Genomic DNA, 15837 nt, shown 5'->3' on the forward strand with positions numbered 1-15837 from the left:
TATGAGCATCTCCTAATTCGTATACAGTAAACAGAGAGCAAGTTAATTTTATTTTTGTCCAGAACAGATGGACCATTGAATATGTCTAATTAAAACTTGTCTTCTAGGAGAGAATGCACACCTCACACTGGAGGCTATATCTAAGCGCAAGATTCGGATCGTATCAACCAAAATAAGATGAATAGTAAGGCATACGGCTGTTTGACAACAAAGGCCAAGCCGTGTACGGAAGTAGGTCTCAATGTCATCGTCAACGTCGGAGGCCCACCCGCCACGTAATCTTGAATTACTGGCCATCGCTGAAGATGTCGTGCTGGGCGCCTAGAGAATTTCAATGCCGATTAGCAACCAAGCTCTCGTAAGTGTGAGGAGCAAAAGCGATCATTACATACCGGGCTGCCAGCCCCAGCTTTCACTATAGGTCGGGGTCACTCCATCAAGGGGTTTGACGTTATCGCCGGATTTTTCTGCAATCAAATAAGTTAGAGATGTGACGATCAGTATTCCATCTTGAATACTCACGGTTCCACGCAATCATCTGCTTTGCACCCTCAACACACTCGGATTCGTCGTCGGCACAGTACTTTGGAGGTTGTGCGGAGCTGAGGGTTTTCGATGAGGTCGCGCCGGTAACATGGCATTTGAAGCCCTGCATGTACATGTTTGGTTGGCCGCATCCGATGGGGACCTGGTTGAATTATTGTAGAATGTTAGGAGGGATTCCTTGAAAAGAGCGAGGGTCTGATATATAATCTTACCCAGAGCCATGCACAGGTGCATCCGTCCGATGGGCACTCAGAGAGGTCAGGGACCTCGTAGGTTGCCAGGCGCTTCCAGGGGGTGCTTCAGAGAGGAGGAGCGGTTAATACAAACAATATCTGGTTGGGAAGCAGAGTAAGGCAACCTACTGTTCGAGAACAGAGAAAACGACCAGGTTCTCCATAGTGACCTGAGCCATGTCAGATTCGTAGCTGATGGCAAAGGCAGTGCCACCAGCCATAGTCTGGTTGTTCGTGTGCATGGCGCCGTCATCCTGAATACAGTCAGATGGGTTACCGGGACCACTCCAGTCCTCTGGATGATCCTCGCCATCTGGCCAATTAGTTACGAACTGGCCATCAAACGACAGAGTCGTGAAGGCACGGTTGTGAGCCAGCTCAACCGTGAAGTTTCCGTTGGCTGGAAGCTCAAGACTGTCACCATCCGCTGGAGGAGCGTTGTCGCAGCCACGATCATGCTGGAACCACCACTCCGATTTTTCCAGCTGGAACAATGGAGCTACAGCGGTGTTGGTGTTCTGGTCCTCCTCGCCGGAAGTGCCGTTCAGGCAGTACATGCCTTTCGCCCAAGCAGCCACATGGGCGTTGGCTACGGCAGCCAGGGCCAGGAGAGCAATAGGTCGAGACATGATTGAGAAACAATAACAAATCAAACTTGAATAATTTCAATGAGCGACTAACGAGTTCCGGCTGACCAGCAGCAAAGGAGAGGATACGAAAAGAGACAGATAAAAGAGAGAAAGGAGCGAAAAATGAAATGAGCTGACGAGCTGGTATTGGTCGTGAGTTGACTCCTTTTTATATGGCATTGTGTGGATGAGTATCTGCGCCAATACGACCCTGCAGTCACTCGGCAGCCGGTAAGCCGTTAGCTAAACTCAAAAAATGCCGCCCGACATGCCTATATGAGAAAGTGGTCTCGTTCGCCGAGAGTAAGAGAAATTAGAGGACCCTTATTTCATCCTTCGTGTTCTCTGACAGCCAATCGATCATTTTCACCCCACAGGGTGGATCATCACAGGGCGATGTTGAGTAATCTCGGAATACCGTCCAAGCGCTTCCGATATGTTCTAGTGTTCTACACAGTGCAAATTATGTTGCATCGAATATGCAAAATGGAGGCCTTACTGGGCTCATGATAAATAGCTTTGCCTGCCCGGCTCAGGTACGAATTCGACATGGAAGACTGGTTCTACGTTTCTCGTCACTCCTTTGTTCCTTGACTTCCTGGCTTCCTTAATTTTATGCACTCGTTTCTCAACCATATTTCGTTTTTCGGAGACCTTTGATTAGGCAGCTGGCTGCTGAAAAACAAAACCCTGCAAATTCCTCGAAATGCGCGCGATATCGTTCCAAAGTGCCCCTCTGTGGCTTTCAGCTTTGCTGGTTGCCCCAGGGGAAGCGTTCTTTCGCATGCCTTGTCCGAGTCGCTTGGTCCAAGAGCGTGCTGATCCCATCGTGAACCCGGGAGCTGTGGCTGCCCATGTGCACACAATTTCAGGGGGCAGCGGTTTCTCGTTTGATATGGACTATGAGGATGCGCGAGCATCACAGTGCTCGTCTTGTCCAATCAAGCAGGATCTGTCTAATTACTGGACGCCTACGCTTTACTACCACGCCGAAAATGGGAGCTTCATCAGCGTTTCCCAGGCCGGTGATGGAGATGGGATGACCGGCGGGATGACGGTATATTATTTGTTGGTCATCCAGTTCTCCTGTATTTTTGTGTTCAACAGCGCAATGAAAGCAAACTGACACTGTGTGGCACTAGACAGAGACCTGGCCCGAATGATGACAAACTTCATGCCTTCCCCAAAGGATTCCGAATGCTCGCGGGCGACCCCATGAAGCGGAACAATACCGATGACTTCGAATCTCAGGCGGTTAGCTATGTCTGTCTGGACTATAATGGCCCTGCAAAGTCGGAGACAAACGCTTTCCCTGATTACAATTGTCCCGACGGCCTTCGTGTGCAACTGTTCTTCCCTTCCTGTTGGGATGGAAAGAATCTCGATTCTCCTGATCACCGCTCTCATATGGCCTATCCTGTCTCTGGCGCTTATAACAATGGTGCTTGTCCCAAAACCCACCCGGTACATATGGTGTCGCTTTTCTATGAGGTTATTTGGCAAACAAATAAATTCTCCGATCAATGGTATGGAGAAAATCAGCCATTCGTCTTTGCTCACGGTGATCCAACGGGATATGGAATGCATGCCGACTTTGTACGTATCGTGATCCCATTACTACAGCATTTTCCTTCAAACTGACATATGGCTCTAGGTGAATGGGTGGGATGTGGATGTCTTGCAGAAGGCGGTGGATGTCTGTCTGAACGACAGTGGGCGCATTGAGGACTGTCTCACCCCCGACGGAGAATCAGTTTTCGAATTCTTCACCGGCGAGGAGTGCCAAGCCTGTAGTGTACCCTCCTATGTCGACGAGCAGATTGACGGCATCCTCGAGAAGCTCCCCGGTTGTAATCCGGTGACTCATGGACCGGAGCGGGCTGAGCATGTTTCCTGCACCACAACTCCCATAGGCAAGGCGGCTCCATACTTCACTGACCTCACTGAGAAGGCATGGGAATACGTGGGCTGTGGAATAGACAAGTATGACAATCGCACGTTCGCAGGGGAATCAACTCGCGACGACAAAATGACTGTGGAGCGCTGCGTGGAATTCTGCACTAGCAAAGGCTTCGATTACGCTGGCCTGGAATATTCATCTGAGTAGGTTACTCCTGGTACGCGGAAAAGACTTTGCAGTCGCTGATGCTTAATAGGTGCTACTGCGATAATTCGATCCCGGCTGATCGGCGTCCGAAAAAGGGTTTTATGGGAAATTGCCAGATGGCATGCTCGGGCGATAAAGCCCAGTTCTGTGGCGGTGGTAGCTCCATGTCCATCTACCATAAATGCAATGGTGAGGGCAAATGCGAGAATAACGAGGGTGGCTCGCCTGGGAAGCTGAAGAACAACACGGAGACGGCTAGGATCAAGCAGCACTTGCACCGGCATGCCGAAAGCAATCTTCATCGGCTTTCCATTTAAGTAGGGCAGGTACGGACCAGTAAGCGATTTGGTAAACTGGTGTCAATCCTGGTGGTGGGGACACCATTCAGTATCAACTTCGGTCTCTGCAGGTTGATCTGAGAAGCAAACACTTCGAGTGGTAGCGCGGCAGGTTAGGTCGTTTAATCGTGTCTTATTAAGAAGTATATATCGTCTCAACAAGTATGTAAGAAGTAGAACCGAAAGAAGTCAAGAACAAAGAGGCACACTCCTGCCTATCTACCCTTTCGCAGTCTCCCAATACATCTCCGGAATCTCAGGCCACTCATCCACCCCGTCCAGCATTGCCAAACCCATGCCCCCACTCAAATGCACCTGAATATGACAATGCAACAAAAACGCGCCCGGATTAATAACGTGGTACCGGATCGCGAGCCACGTCGGCCCCGTTGCTGCCGGCGGCGTCACAAACGTGTCTCGGATCTGCGGGTTCACGAAATTGAAGCTCTCGGGTATGTGCTGTGCTGCTTCGGCGACGGTCGAGTAGTTCCATACCCCATTGCCCTGGCCAAGCACGAAGAACTTGTTTGAGTGTTTATGGAACGGGTGAGGCGGTTGGATGGGCCCTGTGACGGCGAAGACGATATCGACCCAGGTGTTGTTCTTCGTGGAGATGGTAAGGTCCTTTTGCTCGCTTGCGGTGAGCGGGTAGAAGAGGAGTGGCGAGGCGTCCTCGAGGGAGAGAGGGTAGCTGGAGTTAGAACCGCCTTGGATCCAGCGGTAGGAGGCGTTGTAGCGCGCGATGTTGAGGATGTGTGTCGCGACGACGTCTTGGGACGGCATGATGGCCGGGAAGGGGACGATAATAGATTCGTCCAGAACGGTGGCGCTCTTGGATAGCGGCGCACCGGTCATGTCGATTTGGGGGATGGAGGGGCCTTTCTTGGTCTTGAGAGGTGCTGTGTAAGACATGGTGGCAGTTGTGTTGAGGAGCTGGTTCACGCCTGTGTTGGCGACGCGCACCGTGTAGTCGCCCGCCGGCTTGTTCAGTTTCACGAGGACCGAGTAGCGGCCGCCGTTAGAGATGGTGATGGCGCTGACCTGGGTTGGAACAATGTAGCGGCCGTCAATTGCGTAGACGTACATGAGGTGCTCGTCGATCGAGAAGGTAATTGTGGACACGCCGGCTGAGCTGAGCAGGTCGAAGCTGGCGTACTTCTCGATGGGGTTGACCAAAAGACGTTCGTGTTGACCTTGCGAAGGGGTGCAGCCCGAGAAGACGGATGGCGGAATTGCGCTGTGATTGTGCGGGAAGTTGCCTTGCAAGCTCGTGAGGGTAGGGGGCATGCATCTGTTACGGTCAGAAGGTCTTTCTTGGTTGCCTAACTGACATGAATACCGCCTTACCCAATGTCCGTGAGCTTGCTGCTGTTACCCAGCACCTGTTTCATAGCGGCCGTGGCATGGGCATTCAAGAAATCCACCCCAGGACAGCCAATGTTGCCTTTGCCGTTCACGAGAAGAGCATTGGCGCAGAACGAGTCACGTCCCATGGCTTCCTCGGCATGCCACAGCTCCTCCGAGGTAAGCTGACGCCAGTCGGAGAGTAGGACCGGGCGGGTTTTCTCCTCTGCTGCTTTAATTGCTCGCAACTCGTTGGTGTTGTTGGTGATGAATTTAAAGGGCTTTTCCACCGTATCTTGGGGTTGGATATAGATCGCGCCGTACAGCCCATCCTCGACCTGTCCACGGCGGTGGGCGTGATAGAAGTAGCTGCCGTATTGCGTCGCCGTCCATTTGTAGAGGAATTGGTCGCCAGGCTGTATGGGCGTTTGCGAAAGACCGGGGACACCATCCGACCAGGGTGTGTCAGATTGCTCAATTCCTTAATTGGTATTAGCGAAGCATTTCGAAGTCAAGGAGGATGGGGCTACCGTGGAAGTGAACAGTTGTTGCGGTGGGAAGTTTGTTGATGACCAAAAACTCCACGTCGTCTCCTTGTCGCAATTCCAATGTCGGTGCCGGGAATTGGCCGTTCGTGAGGATGGTCTTCCTAGAGATACCGGCGGGCGCCCAATCCTCCCATGTCAAAACAACCTCGAAGCGCACTGTGTTACCGGTACGCTTGACCAGCTGGTCATGTCCACGCGCCTGAGACACGAGGCATACCAAGGACGCCAGCAGAGCCAGCAGAAATTGCAAACGCGCCATGCTGGACGTCTAAAAATTCAATGCAAAAACTTCCGACCGGCGCGGAAGGGAAGGGGGTCTCTCTGAGTCTTTAAAACTGTCTACAATGCAAACCCTAATGGGGGCGCCGAGACGATGGGTCGGCCACATCTTGAGTTTTCGACCGGTGGCGTCCGTAGAAAACAAACTATCAGGTCCATTTAGTGACTCGCAAGTGCCCGATCTAGAAGATCTTCGGCACTAGCGCCATGATAGCCTTGCGAGACTGTGGGCCCGAAGATCCAGCTGAGAAATGGCACACGCTGGTAGGTGAAGAATGGGAAGGGTACAGATCAGACCAACATTTGGGCTTGAAAGCAAGGTCTCCGTACTGTTGGGCCACGTATCTGTCATACAGTGGTAGTCTAAGGCTTTGTGCATCGTCACAAGCTGCTGGAACTGTTGTTGTGGTGAGAAAGGGGCAGGAATGATTACCGAACTATGAGTGCCGAGACGGAATTCCGCCCCACAACAAATCGCGATCGATCAGTCGCCCTAGCCGGCAAGTTCGATTCACGTCCCTAATTCGGAATGACTCTCTGAGGAATAAAATACACAAATAGCGAGAAGGTGCAGAGGCGCAAACCATATCCCGGATGTGCACGGCATGTGGAGTGTGGGATTGTCTCAATTTTCTCGCTTATATGCAGTTTTCGGCCAACAACCGACCATCCGCATGCCAGCAGTCGGTGGAGCATTCCCGGTGTCGTCCATCGATCAAAGCCCGAGCAAAGTCCGGGGGCCATGGCATACTTTTAGACTCGCAGATCGGGTCTTTATTTGACTTAACTAGTGGGCTTGGTCCGAGATGTTGCAGGGATAATTCAGACGTTCTGCACCACTGTCCTGCGTTCTTCGTGCCATATTTCGAAACGAGAGCTTCATCCTAATTGTATTTGACACCTTGGCCAGTCAAAGAAAGTCCCCGTAGGCTGCGGCTGCCCATATGAGATTAACCGATTTTATGAACCTGCGTCGTAGCTGTGCGAAATGTGCGAACCGCGCTCCTTTGTTTGCGTCTTTTCTGCTATCCTTGTCGCCAAGATATACACCAGACACCTTCACCACCTGAGCGGGCCATAGAGATATTACCATTGCTAAAATAAGTGAGGCACCGGCAGACGAGGCGTCTGAGGTCCTTCTGCTCCTCCAAAGGGATGTAATCCTCGGCCCCCTTCTCCAACTTATAATGTATACCTGAAAGACGGGTTTTGTCTGTCGGTACGATTCAAACTGTCCTCTGTCACGTAATCCTCTGCGGCTTCCTGATTAGGGGGGCCGTATTTCCTGTCGCGTCGTCGATTCTCGTACTCGTAGTAGATATATAAAAGGATGAGGAAGAAGATTGCTAGAGCGAATCCAGCTAGAACTCCTCTCAGTCCGGTCTATTTTATACATTGTTGGTTCGGTGAGTCATTCCAGGAGACAGAACGAAGGGGAATGGTGATGGGGCGACGAGCTCATGGGCAAATAACTAAACAAACAAACACACGCACATGCACAGCACACACAACAGCAAACTTACAGGATACTTTGGAGCCTCATCAGCAAAGAACAACTGAGGTCCAATGATATTCCCCGTACAATACGCGAGAAACACCATTGCCGAGACGGTTGCCTTTTTCGTGAAACCCCCGACATTCGACGTGATCAGACTCAAAGAGATGGGAATACTAGTGGCAAACGGGCCCAACAGGAAAATCCCCACCCAGCGTCCCCAGCGGTTGGAATCAGGTAAGGTGTTCATCAGAATCACGCCCACGAGCGCAAACACGATCACTACGATCATCGTGATGATCCGGCTTTTGGGGACGTAGGTGGCCGCGAGGCAGATGCCGCCGATGGCGAGGATCTGGAGAAGACCGCTGGGGGCTGAGAGGAGAAGGGAATTGAGCTCACTGAAGCCAAAGCCATTGATGATTATGCTGCTGAACTTTGGTTTGGGTTTGCAGTCAGCGGTGTCAGTCCTGCAAAGGTATGCACATGCGGGACAGAGAAGTAAGAGGTCTTGTATGTATGTTGTGCTGTACATACCGAACTGAACCCTCCATTCGGGATATTCTGAGTGAGACTATAACCAACCAGCAACCAGGCCTGTGGATCCGTCAGTGCATCCAGCATCTGGGAGACCTTGAAGTCCCCTTCATCCATCACACCAGTCCGGTTCTCCAAGGTCCGGTGCAGTGCGATCTTCTTTTCAGCGGCGGTCAAGAACCAGGCTTTCGAGGGCGAGTCGGGGAGAATGAGCCCCAGGAAAATGCCATACGCGACGGTAATCACACCGAGGATTATAAAGAGTAACTTCCACGCGGCGATATGCGAGTCAATCCGGCCAATTCCGTACGCGATGAGACCGGACACGACATTGGCGACGGCGTTGCCGAGAAACCACAGTGTCATACGTGACGGCTGCTCCGAGGTCTTGTAGAACATCCCCGTGATGAGCGAAAAGCCCGGCGCCACCGCTGCCTCGGTGACGCCTAGGAAGAAACGGGCGGTTAACAGGCCGCCGAAGTTGGTGCAGGCCGCGTGGGTGGTTAGCACCACGCCCCAGAGGGCCACGGAGGCCCCCAGGTACTTGCCCAGCGGGAAGCGAACGGAGATGTAGCTGCTCGGCCAGCTCCAGAAGAGATACCCAAAGTAGAAGACGGATGAGCACCAGCTATATTCGCTACCTCGGAGGTTCTAAAGGATAAAAGCTCATTAGAGGCAGGTCGTTTTGATACATTTTCAAAGGAATTGTTTTTGCACTTACAAGATCTGCTCTTATGTTTAACTGGGTGGCGTAACCCAAAGTAACCTTGTCCATGTACTGAAGCATGTAGCATACAGCCATAACTGGTATGATGCTAGCATATACTGTGAGTTATCACCAGAACGCCGTACGAGAAATCATGCTAGAAAGGCCGACATACTGCATATCAATTTTCCGAAGAATTGCCTTCTCTTCTTTTGGAGTGGCCTCTGCGTGGAGGACTTCGACGACTTGGGCGTCTAATTGGGTTACGGACGGATCATTGGTAGAGAGGGTGGCTCCTTTTTCCATAATCGCGGTACCGGTGTGATTGGTGTTTCAGCATTGAGTTACTGAAGCTGACCTACTTTGTCGCTCTCGGGACCTGATAACTGTTAATATATTCTTGACAAGAAAGCCGATGTCGCAAGAGCGTGTCAAAATTGCCTACAAACTAGTGATGGGTAGCAATATCGATCCTGAATCACAACATCGTATAGCCCTAATGCAGGAATGGCGCAATAGCTACTCCATATAAATCTCTGGCCATAACTTCCTTCCCCGCACGGCACGCCGTTATATGCTTTTCTCTTTCCTTTTGGTCAATGAATGAATGTGCTACTCGCGATTCGATTTTGACTCAATATCTTGGGTTCCCAAGGATACATCTCTAGCTACACCTTTTGTATTTATTTAGTTTGTTAATTACGATCTGCTATTCACTTGAAACCTTCGCCCTGTGTCGTGACCGGCCCGAAGTGCTATTCACGGCATGGCAAATGGCAGTAGTGTATTATACTTATTACCAGGGCTTTTAATAGTAGTCCTTGCTTATTATAACTGCTTTAGCGTGCGGAGATAAAAGGAAAGAACCAGTCGAAAGCATGCAATAACTGGTACGAGCCCATATGGTTTCTCTTTACCTTGTTCCTTCGTTGCCCTCCCATAACTAGGCGAGGTGAATGCAGAAATCTTGTAGCACAATACCAAAAAGGAAATGCATATAGGACATGTTTATCAATGAGCCCTCTCACCTGACATGACTGTTTTAGTATACCTTGTTAGGTATCCTCTCCAGTACAAATTTTATAGGTGATATTAGCATAGTTGAGTACTTTTGTCTTTACATTGTGTAGGACACGTCATGTTTTCACTGGGACTCAATGTTTTTGATAGTTTTCTATACCACCACTCGAGTGACACCGAATACATACGACCACAGGGTGTGGAGAACAGGGCTTCCCGTCCGCTCAGCCGTACTTAAGCCACACGCCGGCCGGTTAGTAGTTGGGTGGGTGACCACCAGCGAATCCCGGCTGTTGTATGTTTTTGCTTTCTATTTTCTTTTTGCCTCTGTCTGGTTGATTATGTAAACAAAAAAGGTTAACGTAATCAACAGGCGAGCAACGAATATGGGCGAGCAACGAGTTTTGCGTCGCACCCATTACTAAATGAAGCTATTCAATCATCAATTCCGTTAAATTGACTAGATAAATATATGAAAAGATAGCTATTTACTAAAGCAATTTCGAATTGTATATCCAACTATTCCACAATCACTACAACATTGCGAAACTCGTCAACAAGACATCAAAATTGTAAGACCCTCGCGATATATATCTAGCTACAAGACCATTCGCGGATGACTCAGCTGCGGGCTAAGTCATCGCACACATAGAACCCATCCTCGTGGAAGAACCACGTTGGCTTCTTCAGCGTTAATCTATCATATTGACCTTATTCTTGAAATGATACCTCGCGACATCTGTTTCTTAATCATTATTACCTTTCACACCTATCGCAAACCCCTTAGAGACCCAAGATCCTTATAATTTTAACGCTCAACTTCGCGATACGTCCGTTAGAGATAATGAAACCAAGAAAGACGACACGTCAGCATACGAAGTCTCGCGGGAACTCGCCGTAAGGCATTCATTACCTTCGCGAAGAGAGAGATAATCAAATCATCCTTAATCTTAGCGAAGGGACCGGCCATTCGCGATTACCAATATCGGCGACCGAAGCTGGCATCCCGATCGCGAGCCAGGACGACCAAGAGATGGTAAATTACGCGAATCTCTTTCTGGATGAGCTTCGCGAGAGAGCAGAAGCAATTGAAACTATCCGCAAGCGAGTCGAATACATCGAAATCATTGAGCGAGGTACCGTATCAGTTTCGCGAAAGCACGCGCGAGCAAAATCCCAGATTTACGCGACACTTCCGCCGAAACAATCTCTTCTTTCGCGACTATCTTCCAAGGAGGAACAGTACCGAATCTTAACCTATAAGAATTATTGCGAATTTACGCGAAAGATTAAACAATTCGAGGAGACAAATCAGCTCGTGAAAAGAGATTATTTTAATTTTGTGATAATGTATTTGGACACTACCCTACAAGGTCTATAGGAACTCGAGAAAGAAATCAACCCTTCGCAAAATTGGGAAAGTCTTTGCCAGTTCTTATTAAGGCAGTTAAAGGATCCTGCGGATAGGCAGCATGTAATATGGACAAAGGCCCTTCGCATGCGACCGCATGATGAAAAAGAGGAATTCGCATATCTTAATAGATGACGCGAGCAGTGAAGCGAACTAAGATCAAAAGGATTCTCCGCAAAGAATATCTTACTCCGTTTATTTTACGAGTCCTTTCTTTTCACGATTCGACAAAAGATTCGCGAGCAAAATCAATTCCCGAATACATCGACGGAATTGATATCTTTTATCGCAAAACTCCGACCGAGCCTGCCAGCGGCAAATCCGCGGATAATCACACATAAAGGAATCTTCGCGAGCCAAGGGAGCAAGCAGTATAGCAATTCACTGCGACCGATGCAGATTCGCGGAGGCAGCTCAAAAGGATTCACACAATAGAAGAGTACAAAAGGCTTCTCGCATATAATCAGCTATTAAGTAAGAAAAGTAAAGGGTCAACAGATAAATAAATCTTTCATCGAAGGCTGTTTCCACTGCGGAGAAGCCGGACATATTCGCGTGAATTGTCCGAGGCGCCTTAAGGAAGGAGGCGCGAAGACAACGTGAAGTGAAAAGCTCGCGACTATAGCATTTTTTCTTGCGAAGAGATTATTTTAAAACAAAAATCAACTTATCGCGGAACGCATGTTCTTGTCAATTAAGATAATGTTGCCTAATGAGATATCTATGGATCGCGAAACCTTGATTGATAACGGAAATCAAGTAAATGTGGTGCCGTCTTTACTCGCGAAGTAAACCGGATGGCGAATACTTCCGCATCAAATATTCACACGAACGATAAATAAGAAGAAATTACGAAATGAAAGTATCGCGGAGATCAAGGTTGACTTACAAGATTCGCAAGATAATCAAAAAAAGTTTTAAATACTCGCGGTGATATCTCTAGATGTAAAACAAGTGCTGTTAGAAATGTCTTGATTGAAGATTCATAATCCAGAAACGCGATAGGCGATTAAAGAATGCATCTTTCACGAGAAATCAATCGAAATCGACAAGATCTCCGTGGAAGACTTTATGAAAGCAATACGCGAAGATCCAAATTGACTATTTTGGGTCAACGTAGTCACCGCGGAGGAAGAAAACACTGGAGAAGATCTATTTGAATGATGCGAGGGATTCGCGAATGTTTTTTTAGAGAAAGAATCTCAGGAACTTCCGCTTCATTGTGAAGGGATAGACCTCAAAATCGACCTCGCGGAAAGAAAGGATCCTTTTTTTGAATCACTCTATCATCATTCTCCGCGGGAGATGGCAGCGATTCGCGAGTATGTTCAAACAATGCTCGTGAAAAGATGAATCCAACTGTCAAAGTTTTTCGCGAGTGCGTCACTCTTGTGTGTTCCCAAGAAGAACGAAGGAGTCCGCGTGTGCGTGGACTATCACGGATTAAATGAGATCTCGCGAAAGAACTGTTATTCACTCCCACTCATAAACAAGACTATCGCGAGATTGTTAGAAGCAATGATTTTCACGTAATTGGATCTTCGCGACGCGTATAACTGTATTCGCATCGCGAAAAAAAAGAAATGGAAAACAGCATTTCGCACGAAATATGGACTGTTCGAATACTTAATGATACTTTTTAATTTAACAAATGCCCCTGCAACATTCCAAAGATATGTGAATTGGGTATTTCGCGACTTATTAGATATTATAATGGTGATGTATATCGATAATATCATCATCTTTTCACAAAATAAAAATGTGTATCGCGAACACGTTCGCGAGGTGCTTGGCTGTTTACGCGAGATAGGACTTTACTGTAAACGGAGCAAGTGCATTTTCGCGACACAGAAGATCAACTTCCTAGAGTATATCATTACGCCTAACAGGATTGAGATGGAGCCCTCGCGAGTGACTATCATTCAAAACTGGCCGATATCAGAGACTATTCGCGATATCTTAGCATTCTTAAGATTCACGAACTGGTACCGTAGGTTCATTTACGCTTACGCGAGAATAACAATCACATTGACGGATCTCCTTTGCAAATCTGAAGGTGAAGCGATACGAACGGTCAAGGATTGAGGGAATATTATGACTCCGGAGACTCGCGAAGCCGTGAACCGACTAAAAGAATGATTCGCGGAAATGATTAGATTGAATCATTTCGTGGAAGAATTGATCTCGCGAGTCAAGACAGATACTTCGAAAAATGGGCTTTGCGGGATCTTGACGCAATTCCATCTCAGCGATCGAAGTTGGAGGCCGGTGACCTTTTTCTCGCGAAAGTTTATAGCCGCGGAGAGGAACTATATCGCGGGAGAGCAAGAGCTCCTCGTGATAATGGAAGCCTTTAGAAAATGGCGACACTATCTCCAAGGGGCATCGTAAAAGATGTAAATGATCATGGATCACAAAGCTCTCAGTGTTTTCCAAATGCCGATCAAGATACTTTCGTGAATGCAGATTTGCTGATTACAGTTCCTAGCTGGATTCCAATTCAAAATCATCTATCACGCAGAAAAGCTCAACTCTGCAAATGGTTTTTCGCGAAGAGTTGATTATCTGCGGAACGATCAACGCGAGAAGGACCGGGAAGAATATAACAAACGCGCGAAGCGCAAGTTGCTAGATCAACTGAGACTCGCGAACGAGCGTCCAGTTTCGGAGTATATTGCAGGCGAGGCCCGTGTTGCAAGCATTAAAGAAACGCGAGACAAGAAAGATCAATTGGGGCTCGCGAGCGAGCGTCCAGTCTCGGAGAATATCGCGGGTGAAATCTGAATTGCAAGCGTCAAAGAAACGCGAGGCAGGAATGACCAACTGGAATTTGCGAGCGAATATCTAGTCTCAGAGATTATTGCAAGCGTGAATTGTGCACGAGACAGAAGCGACGATGTCGCGAAAGCCCAATTAAAGAGAAAATGGCTCGCAATTGTGCATTCTATTGAAGGCAGAGGTCTCTTAAAAATGGAGCTTTCGCAGAAAGAGTTGCGCGAGGCTTGCGAGGAGGAAAGGCCATATCGTGTCGATCTCTCGCAAAGACTATTCGAAGAGCTTCTGAAGCTCTTTGCAAAAAATGAATTCGCACAGCAAGTCTGGAAGGCGATCAAGGAATTTGATGATTGCGGCAGAGACCCTTCGCAGACGAAGAGCATCCCGCGATCATGAAGAAGATGGCAATTGCGGAAGGATCTATTTTACCATTAAAGAAAACTGTACGTTCTAAATCACTACTGATTAAAGATAGAGATTCTCGCGAAGCTGCACAACGATTTCATCGCAGAACACTTTGCGGAAAAGAAGACCTATGAGCTAATGAGCCGAAAATTCTTTTGGCCAAAGCTCCGCGAGTTTGTTGTGGAATATACGAGAGCCTGCGGAGTCTGCCAGAACTCTCACGTACAAAAAAAAAAGAAATACGATTTGCTACAGTCTTTACCGATTCCAGCGAATCCTTGACAGGAAATCACGATGGATTTTATTACGGGACTTCCCGCGAATGTAAAACGCGAGAACTTGGAAAACTCGCGAAAACTATATGATACGGTGTTAGTGGTCGTGGACCGCTTGAACAAAATGATTTAGTTTATTCCAACGCGAAAGGCGTTGAAGGGAGAGAAACTCGCGTATATTTTTATTCACGAAATCTTCAGCCTTCACAGAGTGCCAGAAACGATAGTTACTGATCGCGAAAGCATATTCGCGAAAGGCTTTTGGTCAGACTTCATCTACTGTTTGTGAATCAAATATTTGATGAGCACTGCCTACCATTCGCAAACGGATGGGTAAACGGAGCGGTTGAATAATATATTAAAACAATATTTGCGAGAATATATTAACTTCTCGCAAGATGACTGAATAGACTATTTGCTTCTCGCGCAGTTCGCGTACAATAACGCGAAACAGGCGTCTATCAAAAGAACTCCGTTCCAGCTAGTCTACGGCACAGATCCTAAGGCGATCGCGATCGACTCGCTAATCCGCGAAAGGATTGAAGAAGATGTGCATACCCGCGTGTTGCGCATGAAAGAACTTCGCGAAGAAGCCCAAAAGGAAATTGCGAAGGCTCAAAACCAACAAGCGAAACATTACAATTCAAAATGAGTTGAAAAAGTGTTCGCGGTAGGAGATCATGTGTGGATTTCTAACACAAACTGATTGCGAGTGCGATCAAACAAGAAGCTAAATCAGCTGCGAATCGGTTCGCGAAGAATAGTTGAAAAAATAGACAAAAACGTCTATCGCGTGAACCTTCCGCCGGGCCTTCGCGTACACGACGTTTTTCATATATCAATGCTTCGCGAACATCGTGAAATGAAGAATGTGAACACTCGCGAACGGTATGAAACACGTCTCGCGAACAAGAGCGAAACGGAATACCAAATAAACAAGATTCTAAAGTCAGAAATAAAGGATCCCGCGAAGGTCAGAGTCAAGTGAACAAGCTATGCGAAAATCATTGAAGAATCTCATAAGAATCTACAACATTTACAAATCTACAAGGAATATTTTCGCGGCGGCAAAAACCCCAGTATTGAATTAATAAAAACGAAAAACATGGCCGTCGCGGGAAAAGAAACAAAAAGCACACTCGCGGTACAGGCCCAATATGATCCTCCGTTTCCGCCTCACGCGCGAGAC

General features: G+C 48.0%; 5 protein-coding genes across 5 annotated transcripts; 2 read left to right on the top strand and 3 right to left on the bottom strand.

Annotated features, from left to right (window-relative positions):
• Positions 1–286: 286 nt before the first annotated feature.
• Positions 287–1408, bottom strand: LDX57_006810 (lignocellulolytic auxiliary activity family 14 protein; the record flags this gene model as incomplete). Its single annotated transcript, XM_046088528.1, has 5 exons — positions 287–321; positions 393–467; positions 523–688; positions 759–843; positions 909–1408. The coding sequence occupies 5 exons, from the start codon at positions 1406–1408 to the stop codon at positions 287–289; spliced, it is 861 nt and encodes a 286-aa protein (XP_045944498.1).
• Positions 1409–2114: 706 nt separating this feature from the next.
• LDX57_006811 (DUF1996 and WSC domain-containing protein) lies at positions 2115–3832 on the top strand (the record flags this gene model as incomplete). Its single annotated transcript, XM_046088529.1, has 4 exons — positions 2115–2476; positions 2551–3004; positions 3063–3511; positions 3565–3832. The coding sequence occupies 4 exons, from the start codon at positions 2115–2117 to the stop codon at positions 3830–3832; spliced, it is 1533 nt and encodes a 510-aa protein (XP_045944499.1).
• Positions 3833–4072: 240 nt separating this feature from the next.
• On the bottom strand, positions 4073–6004 carry LDX57_006812 (uncharacterized protein; the record flags this gene model as incomplete). The annotated part of the gene is made up of 3 exons (XM_046088530.1): positions 4073–5144; positions 5201–5678; positions 5728–6004. 3 exons carry the CDS (start codon positions 6002–6004, stop codon positions 4073–4075), a joined length of 1827 nt encoding a protein of 608 aa, XP_045944500.1.
• A 1202-nt stretch (positions 6005–7206) lies between these two features.
• On the bottom strand, positions 7207–9068 carry LDX57_006813 (uncharacterized protein; the record flags this gene model as incomplete). The annotated part of the gene is made up of 5 exons (XM_046088531.1): positions 7207–7407; positions 7548–7955; positions 8057–8707; positions 8778–8871; positions 8938–9068. The coding sequence occupies 5 exons, from the start codon at positions 9066–9068 to the stop codon at positions 7207–7209; spliced, it is 1485 nt and encodes a 494-aa protein (XP_045944501.1).
• Positions 9069–14163: 5095 nt separating this feature from the next.
• On the top strand, positions 14164–14364 carry LDX57_006814 (uncharacterized protein; the record flags this gene model as incomplete). Its single annotated transcript, XM_046088532.1, has 1 exon — positions 14164–14364. One exon carries the CDS (start codon positions 14164–14166, stop codon positions 14362–14364), a length of 201 nt encoding a protein of 66 aa, XP_045944502.1.
• Positions 14365–15837: the final 1473 nt, after the last annotated feature.

Source organism: Aspergillus melleus (assembly GCF_016097325.1).
Source record: "Aspergillus melleus strain CBS 546.65 chromosome Unknown contig3, whole genome shotgun sequence".
In the NCBI taxonomy this organism is placed as follows: Eukaryota; Fungi; Ascomycota; class Eurotiomycetes; order Eurotiales; family Aspergillaceae; genus Aspergillus; species Aspergillus melleus.